Source organism: Microtus oregoni, unplaced genomic scaffold (genome assembly GCF_018167655.1).
Source record: "Microtus oregoni isolate MIOR12 unplaced genomic scaffold, Mior012 000062F_ref0000492, whole genome shotgun sequence".
Taxonomy (NCBI): domain Eukaryota; kingdom Metazoa; phylum Chordata; class Mammalia; order Rodentia; family Cricetidae; genus Microtus; species Microtus oregoni.
The window spans coordinates 10,701,410-10,716,232 of record NW_024543872.1 but is presented as its reverse complement, the minus strand read 5'-3'; the positions used below and the strand labels follow the sequence as shown (position 1 = coordinate 10,716,232).

Here is a 14,823-nt window from a genome sequence, read left to right as displayed (position 1 = left end):
GCTTGCATGTGACCAAAAGAGTTCTAACGTATACAAGAAAATTCTCAGACCCTGAATATTTCAAAAGCTAATATGGAAACCACGTAGGGAACAAATGCATTTAGAACTAATGGCCAGAAATTTTAGTACCCCTCACTAAATAATAATGGCCACTCATCACCGAAGACCTTAAGTCTGCTCTCTCTCTGCAGATGTCTAATGCAGCCCAGTCTTTGCAATGGCGATATGCACGGGGGCCATATGCACGGGGGCCATATGCACGGGGGCCATATGCACGGGGGCCATATGCACGGGGGCCATATGCACGGGGGCCATATGCACGGGGGCCAAATACACGGGGGCCATATGCACGGGGCAGTGTCTTCAGGACTGGGCTTGCAAACTTGGTTCCTTTTTCAAATTGTTTCTCAACACCATGAAATCAGATGATGTTGGCCACATCCAGAAAGCCTGATAAATTATTGGTCTACACAAACCTCTCATTCTGAAGTGATGTGAGAGTGTGATTCTCAAGTTTCTCTGGCCAGTTCTTTGCTCAAACAGCACCCTTGTGGGAAACAGACACAGCAAACTGACCCAGCTGCTGTGACCACACTCTCTGCGCCTGGCTGAGGGCCATTTGAGTCTTGAAGAGCATTGTGGAGAAATTTTTCTCAGCAGAGAGGTTCCCAAGTCAATCCTGCCAGCTCTCCCCTTGGCCACCCCCACCCGCACCCCCTTGGAGCTGAGGACTGAACCCAGGACCTTTTGCTTGCTGATCAAACACTCTACCACTGAGCTAAGTCTCCAACCACTCCCTTCAATGGCTTTTGTCACTCTCTACCTTAGGTGCTCCAGCCTTGTCAAATTGTAAGAAATCTTTTGTGATGATAAAGCTGGTAGCTAACCAGTTTATCCACCTGGAGCAATCCCCAGAAACGACCCAGTTTGTTTATTATTTCGTTTGTCCTATGCACGTGTGTTTTGCCTGTGTGCAATGCCTTGGAGGTCAGAAGAGGTATCAGATTCCTGGAACTGGAGTTATGGGAGCTGGGAGTTGAACCTGGGTCCTTTAGGAGACTGGCCAGTGCTCTCAGCTGCTGAAACACTCTCCAGCCTCAATTCCAGTTTATTTTTTAGACACAATGGGAAACGTGACAATTTTTGTCTCTGCCACTGAACGAAGGACACATTGACTGTGCTACTGATTAAGTTATCTCCACAAGCAACAATAGTGATATTTATTTGTGATCTGACAAATAAAGCTTGACTGAAAATTAGAGTCACTAGTTAACTATAGAGGCCAGGCAGTAGTGGCACACAGCTTTAATCCCAGCACTGAGGAGACAGAGGCAGATGGGGCTCTGTGAGTTCAAGGCCATTGATTGACTGTCTGAAAGAGAAGCAGAGCTCACACAAAGGCGATTCCAGTACTTGGGATCACATGCCTTTAATCCCAGTCTGAGCATTGGTAGAAGTAAGAACTCTCTAGTGGCTGATACTCTGCTTCTCTGATCACTCAACTTTCACCCCCTAATATCTGATTCCAGGGTTTTATTATTAAGAACAATTAGAATTCATGCTGCAAACCCCTCTGCCTACAGTACGGTGGTGGGGCTACAGCAGGACACTGAGTTTTATTGTTAATGGATAATAGTTCACAGGCCTCTAAAGTCAAAGGGACAAAGTCTCCTTCTTATTTCCATCCTCTGTATATCCAGTTCCTCTCCCCCAAGGGGTTTGTCTCCTGTAGAGCTCTGTTGCTATGAAGAAACACCGTGACCTTGTCCTGTTTGGGATCACTATTGCTATGAGGAAACACCGTGACCCAAAGCAAGTTGAGGAAGAAAGGGTCTGTTCAACTTCCTCTTCCATTTGTGGTCTGTGGTGTTTTGAATGAAAATGGCCCCCATAGGCTCATAGGGAGGGGTACTATTACGGGGTGTTGCCTTGTTGGAGTAGGTGTGGCATTATTGGAAGAAGTGTGTCACTGGGGCAGGCTTTGAGGTCTCAGATGGTCAAGTGTGGCTGTCTCTTCCTGCCATCTGCCAAATCAGATGTAGGACTCTCAGCTACCTCTTCAGTACCTCTGCCTATGTGTCCCATGCTTCCCGCCATGATGGCAATGGACTAAACCCCAACTAAATGTTTTCATTTATAAGAACTGCTGTGGTCATGATGTCTCTTCACAGCAACAGAAGCCCTAAGATATGGTCCATCACTAAAGGAAGTCAGGGCAGAAACTCAAACAGGAGCAGAGCCTGGAAGCAGGAGCTGATGCAGAGGCTATGGAGGGGAGCGACTTACTGGCTTGCTCCTCATGGCTTCCTCAGTCTGCTTTTTTAATTTATTTTCCAAGACAAGGTTTCTCTATGTAACTTTGGAGCTGTCCTGGAACTCTGTAGATCAGGCTGGCCTCAAACTCACAGAGAATTGCCTGCCTCTGCCTCCCAAGTGCTGTGATAAGGCATGAGCCATCACCACCTGGCTTCAGCATGCTTTCTTATAGAACCCAGCATCACCAGCCCAGGGATGGTACCTTCCACCATGGGCTGGCCCTCGCCCATCAATCATTGATGGAGAAGTGTCCTACAGCCAGGTCTTAAGAAGGCATTTTCTCAGTTGAGGTTCCCTCTTTTCAGATGACTCTAGCTTGAGTCAAGTTGACATAAAAGTAGCCAGGACAGTGACCAAAAGAAACCTGGGGAAGAAAGGGTTTATTCTGATTACACTTCCACACTGTGCATCAGCAAAGGAAGTCACGGCAGGAACTCAAATGGGAGGAGCCTGAGGGAAGGAGCAGATGCAGAGGCCATGAGGGGGACTACTTGCTGGTTTGTGGCAACCTGTTTTCTTACGGAACCCAGGACCACAATGGGCTGGACCCCCTACTAGTCACTAATTAAGAAAATGCTCTCCAGACCTGCCTACAGCTGCATCTTGTGGAAGCATCTTGTTTGAGGCTTTCTCATCTCAGATGATTCCAGCTTGGGTCAAGGTTTTCTTTTATTGAGCCTGGGGCAGTGGTGTGAATGAGAATGGCTCCCATAGCCTCAAATATTTGAATACTTAATACCCAGTTGGTGGAACTATTTGGGAAGGATTGTGGCCTTGTTGGAGGAGGCATGTCACTGGCGTGGGGAATGGGTTTTGAGGTTTCATAAGCCCTGCCATTTCCAGTTAGTGTTCTTTCTCTCTCTCATAGGGGCTGAATTATGCAGGCCCATATTCCTACATTGTCTGGTGGTCAGAGAATTCTGAGCGACCTATAAGACGCAATGCAATTGACACCTGCCACACAGAAGATGGTCTCCTGGCTTTTGATAGTGAAACAACCTGACGCCATGCTAAACAGTGATCAGGATAGGCTAATGTCATTCTGCTCCTTCTATTGTAAGTTAGGAGATCACCCGTGGAAGAGATTTTTTTCAGTACATGACAAAATGGGCATGGGCAGGACGTAACAAAATGGGCACAGGTATAGACGTGACCTAAATCATCCCATCCCACACACACCTAGGAAACAGAATGCTAATGAACTCCCCCTCAGTTTACATTTGATATAAAAGATGTTTGGAGAATAAATGGGGGTGATGTGAATTCAGGATTTTATGAAGGATCACTGAAACTCCTCCTATACTGTCGTGTGAATTGTGCTTCACTAATTCCCACACCTCCACTCTGATATGAGAAATGATTTATGCCAAGGCTGGTCCCTGACACTCTCTTTCCACCCCAACCCCCACCCTCTGCATCATGGTTGTGGATTGAGATGTGAATCCTGCACCAATGCCATGCCTGCCTGCCTGCTGCCATGCCTGCCGCCATGTTCCCTAACACGATGGTCTAGAACCCGCTGGAATCATGAGCCCCAAGTTAAATGCTTTCTGAATTAAATGCTTTTTCTAAATTGCCTCTGTCACAGTGTTCTGTCACTGTGATAGACAAGCAACTAAGGCATAGGGTCTCTTTGTGAGTCCTCACCAAATAAAAAAAACTTCATTATACTAAATTCTGAGCTAGTGTGGGACTACTTTATTCACGTTCTCCTACAACTTTGTAGACCACACTGGCCTTGAACTCTCAAAGATTTTCCTGCCTCCTCCTTCCAAGTGCTGGGATTAGAGGTGTGTGCCACCCTGCCCTGCTCATTTTTATCTCTTCCAGAATTAGTTTTCATACTCAATCAAATCTGAGTAAATGTTACCTTCCCCCTTACCTCATCAACGGGGCACCTTACTCTTCATTGATGATCTCTTTCTCTCTCTCTCTGTCATTTGTTTGTGTGTATGCATGTGTGTTCTCATGTGTGAGTGTGTACACATGTGCACACACATACATGTGTATGTGGAAACAGGAAGTTAATGTGGACTGTCTTCTTCACTTGCTCAACACTTTTAGTTCTGAAGCATCCCCCGTGTCTGCCTCTTGATTCTTAGATTCTAGGTGGCTGCCACACCTGCTCAGCTTTTACCTGGGCTCAGGGGTACCAAAGTTTGGTCCTCACTTGCATTGCAAGTGGTTTTCCTATTGAGCCATTTCCCCTGGTCCACTGAAGGAAGCGCAGGTTTGCTTCCATCTCCAGGCCTGCAGAGCTTCCTCTTTCCTTTTGACAGCCTCTAAGGATGTCACAGTTTCATAATACATGGTTTCGACAACATCCTACTGTATGTATTTGATTGGCTCCAAACTTTGGCCATTATAAACAATGCTCTCATAAACATGTACATAAGCCAACCTGACTTTGGGTGTGTTATCTTTTTTATTTATTTTCCTTTCTGTGCTGAGGTGAAACCTCAGGCCTCCTGCACACTAGGCAAATGCTCTACCACTTAGTTACACCCCAGGCTTGAGTGTATATCTGAAATGAATGTCTAGAAGTGGAGTTTGTTTTCTTGTGCCAAGGGTGCATGTATTTGAAATTCCTGTCTAAGACATTTGCATGTTTTGCTGAAATGGGGTCTTGCCATGTAGCCTTGGCTGGTCTGGAACTTGTTATGTAGACCAGGCTGGCCTCAAACTCACAGAGATCTGCATGTCTCTGCTTCCTGAGTGCTGGGATTAAAGGTTTGCACCACCATACCTAGCCTCTCCCCAAGTTTAAAGTTTTATTATATTTGAAAAATAATGCATACCTGTAATACCTGATTCTGTGTTACCCTCTCAGTACAGTGTGCCACTGTACTGTACACGAGCCGGTAAGGGCCTGGAGATTGAAAGAACACACAAGAGAACTGGGTCATTCAAAAGGAGATCAGCTGAATGCCATTTATTCAGATTTAGGGAAAACCTTATATACCTAGTTGCTGCACAAGGAATTCCCCCCAGGCAGGTGGGAAATTGCCACACCCAAGATGGAGTAAACAATGCCCTACAGCTAATCACCAGGTGGGGCAGAGGGAGCACAGGAACAAACAGAATGTTTTAGCTGGCTGACCAGAAACTGTCCTCAAGATGAACCCCAGGAGCAGGGGTAGACCCATGGGCCCTACACATACCATAATAAGAATTCCAAATAGAATAAAAACATATACAGGGAAAGTCTATCCCTCGACCCCTCATCTTCTAGGCTTCCTCCCCAAAGAGCATATACACATAGTTCTACACATCATACATGTATGTGGACTTGCATATACAACTAAGTATTTGACAGCACTTGTTTTTTCTTAAAAGGAACATAAGTTATATACCATTTTGCACCCTCAAGTTTTCATTTATTTGTTTATTGAGTTAGTAGTTTTGTGACAGGATGTCACTATAAAACCAAGCTGACCTGGAATTTGCTGGGTGACTCAGGCTGCCTTTGAACTCATGGTCTTTTTGCCTTGGGGATCATGGATATGTGCCACTATATCCAGATCTGTACCGTCAGCTATCAATTTACTGTATCTTGACATTCATTGCACAGTGTAATACTAGTAGGTCAAACTCAGTCTCTTTAAAGTCAATATGGCATTTACTTCAAGGACACTGGCATTAACTTTCTAGCTTTTAAAAATCAAGGTATAATTTACATAAAATATTATTTTTTAGCATACATTTAAACAAACCTGTATACCCTATTATGATTTGCTAGGACTTGAACTCAGGGCTTTACCCATGCAAGGCTAATACTTTACCACTGAGCTTCACCCCCAGACCTGTCTGTCATTTTAGTGTTTTTCCCATTATCCCTTCAAGGCGTTGTACCAGTTCACACTAGCACCGGTAGGATATGAAGCCCTCTTCCTGCAGCCTTGCCAAGTTCAATGCCATCAGTCTTTAGATCTCTCCAATGTATTGCTAGAAGTAATAATGCATTCTTATTTAAAGTGTCAGCTCTCTCTCTCCATCTCTGTGTGTATGGGGGTGTGAGGGGGGCGGTCTTGCTATGTAGCTCATACCTGCCTTGTCCTTGAAATCTTCCTGTTTCTACTCCACAAGTGCTGGAGTTACAGAACAGAGCAAGGTGGGAATTCCAAGCAAACATAAAGGGAAAAAGTAGGCATAGTAGAGAGGACGCCATGTAATTGCCAAAGGAGAAAGACCTCGGAACTTTACCCAATAAGCCACAATCTTGTGTTGATACACAGAATAATAGAAATGGGTTCATTTAAGATGTAAGAGTTAGTAAGAAACCTAAGCTAATAGGCCAAGCAGTGTTTCAGTGATTAGTTCACAGTTTCTGTGTGATTATTTCAGGTATGAACAGCCAGGAAATGAACGAGCAACCACCATTTTCATTTAGACAGAAAAGGGGAGGTGATGTGGATCCCCCCTTTGTATGCTGTGAATATGTTTTATTACTATTGGTTAATAAAGAAGCTGCTTAGGCCTATGACAGGGCAGAATAGAGAAAGGTAGGAGTTCCAAGCAGAGATAGAGGAGAAAAGGTGGAGTCAGAAACCCTGGAACCTTATCGGGAAACCACGAGCCTTGTGGTAACATACAAAATAATAGGAATCGGTTAATTTAAGACATAAGAATTAGTTAATAAGAAGCCTGAGCTAATAGGCTAAGCAGTGTTTTAATTTAGTTTTTGTGTGATTATTTTGTGTCTGGGCTGCTGGGAAACGAACAAGTGGCCTCCGCCTACACGTGTGCTCCTGTGCCATGGTGCTTATGTGGAGGTCAGAGGGAAACATGGTGTAACTGATGCTCTCCTCCCCCATCCACGTGAGGTTGCCAGCCTTGCACAGCAGGTGTCTTTACCTGCTGAGCCATCTCAAAGGCTTCAGTTTTCTTATTTATTTGGAGGGACGCTTAATAGTTTAGAAAATGTGCCCCTGTCTGTGATATGAACCATGGAGTTTTGGGAAACTCGATATGCACAGAAATAGCATGTAAGAACTGTACTCCCTAGTCAGGTGTAGTGGGCACACTACACTACGCTCAGGAAGCCAAGCCAGATAGCTCTCTGAGTTTGTGATCAGCCTGGCCTACATACTGAGTCCAGGCCAGCAAGGATAACTGGAAAAACTTCTGGAAAATCCTCTCCAGTGGCTCTTTTCAAAGTTATAATCAATCGTAAATGATAGTTAGGGGATTCAGCTTTCACAGCTTTGGGGTTGCTTGCTTGCTTGGTTTGGTTTGATTTTTGTTTTTATTTCAAGATAGAGTTTCACTATATAGCCCTGGCTGTCCTGGAACTCACTATGTAGACCGGGTTGGCCTCAAACTCACAGAGATCCACCTGCCTCTGTCTTTCAAGTGCTGGGATTAAAGGCTTGTACCTCTATGCCTGGCTTAAAGCTGATGCTTTTTTGTTTGTTTGCTTGTTTTCTTTTTCTTTTTAAATCTTTCTGTTTTCTTTTTTTTTCAAACAAACTGCCTTTTTTCGTTTTACATACCAATCCCAGTTCCCACTCCCTCCCCTCTTCCCATTCCCTCCACCTTTCCCCCCTCAACCCCATTCACTCCTCAGAGAAGGCAATGCTCATTGTTCTGATGAAGGACCAAGGCCCTCCCCACTATATCCAGGCTGAGCAAGGTATCCATCCAAAGAGAATGGGTTCCAAAAAGCCAGTACAAGCAGCAGGGACAAACCCTGGTGCCACTGCCAGTAGCCCCACAGTCTGCCCCAAAGCTGGTGTTTTATATGCAGTGTAACAAACACATTTCCAAATAAAATGCCTGAATATGGCCAGGTACCCAGGAAGATGAAAAGTCACCTCTCCATGCTTCCTGCCATATCTTCCCAAGCTTGCTGTGTCACACTAAAGCAAAGACTAAGTTCACAGTTTTGGTGTGCTGTCTCTAGTCTGAAGAGCTGATGTTTAACAAAGCCTTTTTTTTTTTTTTTTTTTTTTTTTTTTTTAGAACTTGGGTTTATAAAGGAGAAGAATCAGGATTTAAGAAAATAAAATTCTTGTCTGCATGCGATCTGAAGAAATAAGCTGTAAGCTGTGTTGTGTTGTTCGGTCTCCAGCACAGTGAAAAACATCTTGGGAACTGGAAATGGCACCGCAAACTTTGCTTGATTGGCTTCAATAGTTGTAGATGTGTAAGAGACGTCTTCATTGACGGGGGAATGGAGAAAGGAGCAACTCTGCTCCTGAGCTGTGGACTAGTGGCCGGCACAATGGATGCGGGACTATAATGAAGTCACCTCTTACGAGCGTGAGCCAGGCGAGCAGTAGCCACTGGCTTTGATTTTCACTTGTTTATTCTTGATATTAAACACGTTATGCACTCTCTCATCATAAACAGCTTTCTTTAAGAATGAGGAGTTGACGGAAGCCACACATGCTGCTCGCATCCCTTATCTTTCATCTCTAAGTGTATCGCCAACCTCTATCCTTAATGTGATGACTAGTGCTTCCTGATCATTAATGAGAAGCAGTGGTCAGAATGGGAAATTCAATGCCTTTCTACCCTTTGCTCTTCTTCATCAGAATTTAGAAATTCCTCAATCTTTTCAATTCTATTCACCATTGCCTTCTGCAATGTCTGAATCTCCTGTCCAGAATTATGTTCCAAAGCCTTCATTGAGAATTCTAAAGTATGAAGTTTGTTCGTTAGAGATAACATCTCATCTTTGGACATAATTTTTATGGCATAAACCGTGCCTTCTTGTATTGACAATCTTTCCGTCAATCTGTCATAAGCTTTAGACAAAATCCGATTGTCACATTCAGCAGTTTTGATTCTCTCAGTTAATGTTTCATTTCCTACAGAAAGGGACTGAATCTTATTGTCCAAATCAGCTGTTCCCTCTTCCATAGTAAGGAATTTCTCCTTAATATCAGTCACTAATGTTTCAGGTCCTACAGAAAGGGACTGAACCTTACGATCCAGATCAGCTGTTCCCTCTTCCATAGTAATGAATTTCTCCTTAACATCAGCCTGGAGAACTTCAAACTGATTCTTGAGAAGATTGTTATCAGCCTGGAGAACTTCAAACTGATTCTTGAAAAGATTGTTATCAGCCTGGAGAACTTCAAACTGATTCTTGAGAAGTTTGTTGTCATTCTCAATTGTTTTTAAGCGTTCAATCTCTGCCTTAAGAATCCTGGATTTGCCTCGTAAAGACTTTATCATATTTCTATTATCAAACCATTTGGTGACAATGAAAACTACGAATCCCAGAAGGATCCATAGATGTGGGGTGATAGACGCCTCTTGTAAAATCTCCCACATGGTACAATTAAAAAAACTGTTAAATTCTTGAACAGTAATGTGTTCAGACATTTTATTTATAAAAGAAAAATTTTTTACCTGCAATGATCGGTTCCTGCCAGTGGTGGTCTGTGTGTTTTTGGAGCCTGTCCTAGAACTAGCTCTTGTAGACCAGGCTGGCCTCGAACTCACAGAGATCCGCCTGTCTCTGCCTCCCAAGTGCTGGGATTAAAGGCGTGCGCTACCACTGCCTGGCCGGCCTCAAACTCACAGAGATCCGCCTGCCCTTGCCTCCCAAGTGCTGGTATCAAAAGCGTGCGCCACCACTGCCCGTCCAAGTCACTTTGTATCAGACCAAATCTGCCGCTATGGCAGCTTTTGTTGCAAAACCGCAGGTACTGGAGCTTCTGCTAATTCAGGCAGTGGGGTTCCACTGCAAAACTAAGCCAAGGAAGGCAGAATGGGCCTGTGTGGCCGAGTATGTCTCGAACTAGGCACTGGGGCCGGAGTCACGAACTAAAAAACAGCACCCATGAGGGTGCTGTGTTAGCTAGCGGGCTACCCACTTGAGTCTGGGGCAAAATAGCCCGTCATTGGACGCCAAAATGTAGCGGCGTAAACGAATGCAGACAGATTGTAAAAATATATATAGTTTTAATGTAGAAATAGACTTACAGAACCACCGTTCCCGCGGAGACCAGGAAAGTAGAAGAGACAGCTAGGAGCAGGCTCGCCAAATTTATAGGCAGACATTAGCCCGAGGCGAACACGCCCCCTAAGGTCGGGACTTATCCCTACATAAAGGCATGCACCACCACTGCGGGGCTACTGCTACCCCTTTTAAAGTTGTTCTCTCTCTTCTCTCTCCCCCTGCTTCCCTCCCTCCTTCCCTCCCCTCCCCCCCCTCTCTCTCTGGCGTGTGTAGTGTGCCCACAGAAGCCAGAGGCGGGTGTTAGGTCTCCTGGAACTAGGGTTGCAGTTTTGAGCTGCCATATGGGTGCTGAGAATTGAACCTGAACTCGCAGGAGCAGCAGCTAGCGAACCACTCAGCCATCTCTCCAGTCCTGGAGCCTTCTGGTCTGTACATGGCATTTCTTTGTTTGCCTGTGAATGAGTTGTTTGCCATGTCTTTCCCAATGAGGAAAATGGGCTGCTGTGTGTCCACCCAGGCATGCCCTGAGAAATGGGCCCAGTGACCTCTTCTTTGATTCCAATTATGTGTCCACAGACTAGAATTAAACCAGAAAAGGGCCTTGCAGAGGTCTCTAAGCAGCTCAGATACTGGGATGTGTGGCACTTTCTGTCCTTGACCTTCCTTTCCCTCCAACCTTGTTGAGAGACCTTATCCTATAGCCCTTGAATCCACCCTGTGGGCACAGTAGGACTCAGACACAAGTCTCAGGGTTAGACTTTATTGGATACAGTGAAGGCTGAATGGGGCCTTGGGTGCTTCTGGTCTTCAACCAGGGGAGAGCAGACTCCACAAGGGGTTTCCAGGGTTCAGGGCAGGAGAACACACTTGGCCTCCGGCCAGCCAGCCCTTCAAGGTGTTGCTGTGGCTTCCTAAGGTCTGAGAAGTCCTGGTAGGGAGGGTGGGGTTTGGAGAGGGTGTTCCATAGGGTCTCCGCTGCTCTGGAATTAAGGTGGTAACTTTTGGAGAATAGATTCTGGAGTCGCCAACCTCTTTGGGGCTGTAGACAATCTGGGCCTTAGGGAGGCAGTGACCCATCTTGGTGCCTGAGCTGGAGGCATGGAACATTGGCTGGATTTTAGTGATTGGAGGCCTGCAAACTTGAGGGGCCCGGCCTGGGAGAATGTGTCCATAACTTGAGCTTCTGGGGTCTGGGTTGTAGGCGGTTGCCTCAGGACGACCTCTCCTTGAGGACTTGCTTCTTGTCGTTTTTTTGGTGGTAGCAAATGCAAGGCTTTGGCCTGGCCCCGAGACAAGTGGAGGCCGAAGCCAATACCTATGCAGAGAGGCCCAGACTCCTGGCCCTGAGCACAGGGCAGTAGTTGAGGGAAGGCAAGAAGCCTTGCCCCCATCTTGTCCTTGGGGGTGGGGCAAGACCGGGTGCGGGGCCGGAGGCACTGTAGACAAATGGGATACTCCACGACTGGGGCCTGGCCGGGTGTGGATGTGCCGAGACACATGCGCCGCAGAAACAGTAGCTGGAGATCTGTTGCAATTCTGCGGCGCCCCACACGGTCGGCTAGGGCTTGGGCGAGGGCCATTGGGTCCTTGAACTCTGCAGGGTCCACCTTGCTTGCCTTGCATCCCCCTGCCACTCCAAGGGACCTGGTGTTTTTGGATTGAGGACACTGCCGTGTTTGTTTGTTACTGGAAATCCCTCCAGAAGGGGGGCTGGGGCTGGGGCTGGGGGACGTGGCTGTGGAACTATGGATGCCCTGGAGGTGGGGAGGAGACTGGCAAGAGTGAGGAGAGGAATTTTGTACCTGGGAAAGAGAAGAGTGATGGGAAAGAGGAGGGGAGGCGCCCAGCTGGTAGTTGAGGGGAGGGGATGAGTGTCGTGAAGGAAGACAAGGGTAGTTCTGGTGAAAGAAAGTGGGGAAACTCGGGAGGGAGGAAGAGAATGGGAGGGAAACACAGTCAGAATTTGATTTGGAAGAGTTGAAGTGAGGCCCAGGAGAGTGGGGCTGTGGCAGAGAAGAGAAGGAAAAATAGGCTGGCCTGTGAGATGGCAAAGGTAGGTGGGGAGGTGGGAGGGACTGATGGGGGGAGAGAGATGCTAAGTTGGATGGAGGGGAGTCAGCAAACTGTGAGAGGACCTGAGGGGGACACCCTGGGGGTACTGTGTTCTGTAGCAGCACCTGGTCCTTGTTTTGAGGCAACATTGCCTTGAATCCAGGAAAAAAAGTGGGAGGGGCCACAAGACTAATTAGAGACCTTCCAGTTGGTGACTGCCTTCTGCCACAGCAGTGTGGCCGCTGCCTAGTTTCACTGCAGATGTCAGCAGCAGGCCAAGGGAACACGAAGCCTCTTCTGCTTGTCTCTCGCGTGCTCAGTCCGGAGCCTGCATCTAAGCTTGGCTCTTCACTTTTTCTTAGCCATTCGCTAGAGATGTACGGAAATGGGGAATGAGAGCTGTCCCTTGGGAGCCGAGGGGCAACCCTAACTCTGGGTGGAACCGAGAAGACGACCCAGTCTGGAAGACCTGCAGAGAAAAAGACAGAGATCAGGATGTTGGAACGATCGGTCCACTTCTGGACTCTGCTCCAGGCACTCAGTTCCAGTGTGAACTTATCACAACCCTAAATGTGAGGTCTTCGGGTGTAGTTCAGCTGGTAGAGCCAGCGCTTGCCTAGCATGCATGAAGTCCTGGGGTTGATCTCCAAGAGCACATAAGCATGGCATGCTGGCTATAGCTTGTATCCCCAGCAGGGACACAAGGAGATCAAGATCAACCTGGGTTACAGGCATCTGTCTCAACATAACAGCAAAGACACTAGCTGTTTGTCACCTTTGAGGTCAGAAAACCTGGCAGATGCTTTAGAGAAGGGTAAAGCAGCGGAGCAGATCAGAAGGATAGAGGAAAGGACGGAGATGGGAAAGGAATGGAGATCATAGGCAGTTTTACCAATGTGGATTCCTTCTGCTGTTTCCAAGACACTTCCTCAAAAAGGGAAGAGAAAGCAGAGTCACAAAACGGTCTCCTCTGCCTCCAGCCTCTGACCCCTACACAGACTCTTACCCTGAATTCCACTCCTAGTGGTGCCTCAAGGCCTCTGTCAGGCAGAGCTCTTCTGTGGTGCAGGGTTTTGTCCCTCTATCCCTGACACACAGATTTTGTAAGCATCCTGACTTCCTGGCATGCTGGCTCCCCTGGTCACTTGTCACCCTTCACATGGTGTCCCTCTCACTCAACCTGGCCTTGACAGAGGTGATTGTCAGACCCAGTAGGGTCAGCAGGTAAATGGCTCCCAGAGACTAAAGCTTTGCCTAAGGGGCAGCATTGCTGCCCCCAGTAGGAGCTGAGGGGCTCATTCCGTGGAAGCGGCTTTCTCTGGTATCAAAAGCCTATGTCACAGAGGCTTTCTCTGGTATCAAAAGCCTATGTCACAGAGGTCAGATAATGACATCATAGATTCTGTCCCCCCTCTCCCCCCATGCTCCAGATCTCTCTCTCTCTCTCTCTCTCTCTCTCTCTCTCTCTCTCTCTGGCGTGTGTAGTGTGCCCACAGAAGCCAGAGGAGGGTGTTAGGTCTCCTGGAACTAGGGTTGCAGTTGTGAGCTGCCATATGGGTGCTGAGAATTGAACCTGAACTCGCAGGAGCAGCAGCTAGCGAACCACTCAGCCATCTCTCCAGTCCTGGAGCCTTCTGGTCTGTACATGGGATTTCTTTGTTTGCCTGTGAATGAGTTGTTTGCCATGTCTTTCCCAATGAGGAAAATGGGCTGCTGTGTGTCCACCCAGGCATGCCCTGAGAAATGGGCCCAGTGACCTCTTCTTTGATTCCAATTATGTGTCCACAGACTAGAATTAAAGCAGAAAAGGGCCTTGCAGAGGTCTCTAAGCAGCTCAGATACTGGGATGTGTGGCACTTTCTGTCCTTGACCTTCCTTTCCCTCCAACCTTGTTGAGAGACCTTATCCTATAGCCCTTGAATCCACCCCGTGGGCACAGTAGGACACAGACACAAGTCTCAGGGTTAGACTTTATTGGATACAGTGAAGGCTGAATGGGCCTTGGATGCTTCTGGTCTTCAACAAGGGTAGAAAGGCAAATTTTAACTACATCTGTGGGTAAATCTCTCCGGGACAATTTCCACAAAGCTCTACCTACAGCTCTATCTGCCTTTCCAGTAATAACAACAGAGAAGGTGATTGGTTCCAGAAACCCTAGGGTCATCAAGGAGGATACATGGGAGCCTGTTCGTGTGAATGACCTCAAGGAAATTAAACAGGCTGTCATGACTTTTGGGATGCAAGCCTCTTTTGTTAAAGAGATGCTAAAATCTTGGGCCACGACAAGTAGAGCAACCCCCTCGGACTGGCTCCAGCTGAGCTCTGCAGTACTTGAGAGTGGACCGCAATTGAAATGGCAATGCTTATTCAGGCAAGAGGCTAGACTCTTAGAACAGCAGGAAAAAGCAAAGGGAATTGACATTTCCCTAGATAAAATTCTAGGTGAAGGGCTCTTTTCCGACCCTCAGGAACAAGCTAATTTGGATGAAAACACACTCTCCATGTGTACTACAGCAGCCTTAAGGGCTTGGGACAGGGTACGA

General features: G+C 46.9%; 2 protein-coding genes across 2 annotated transcripts in view; one reads left to right on the top strand and one right to left on the bottom strand.

The window, feature by feature from the left end:
• The window catches only part of LOC121439629 (translation initiation factor IF-2-like), a 66,264-nt gene extending 57,802 nt beyond the window's left edge, over positions 1–8,462 (top strand). The window contains exon 3 of the mRNA XM_041640158.1: positions 8,278–8,462. The gene's annotated coding sequence lies outside the window, so the exon portion shown is untranslated. The remainder of the gene's footprint in view (positions 1–8,277) is intronic.
• Positions 8,463–10,933: 2,471 nt separating this feature from the next.
• On the bottom strand, positions 10,934–12,731 carry LOC121439753 (proline-rich protein 30-like). Its single transcript, XM_041640371.1, has one exon. The coding sequence runs from the start codon at positions 12,427–12,429 to the stop codon at positions 11,215–11,217; it is 1,215 nt and encodes a 404-aa protein (XP_041496305.1). The 5' UTR covers positions 12,430–12,731; the 3' UTR covers positions 10,934–11,214.
• Between the last annotated feature and the right edge of the window lie 2,092 nt (positions 12,732–14,823).

What these genes read in the sequence shown, in the direction of transcription:
- LOC121439753 (XM_041640371.1), bottom strand. Translation starts at nt 12,429, where the DNA reads ATGTTGCCTCAAAACAAGGACCAGGTGCTGCTACAGAACACAGTACCC.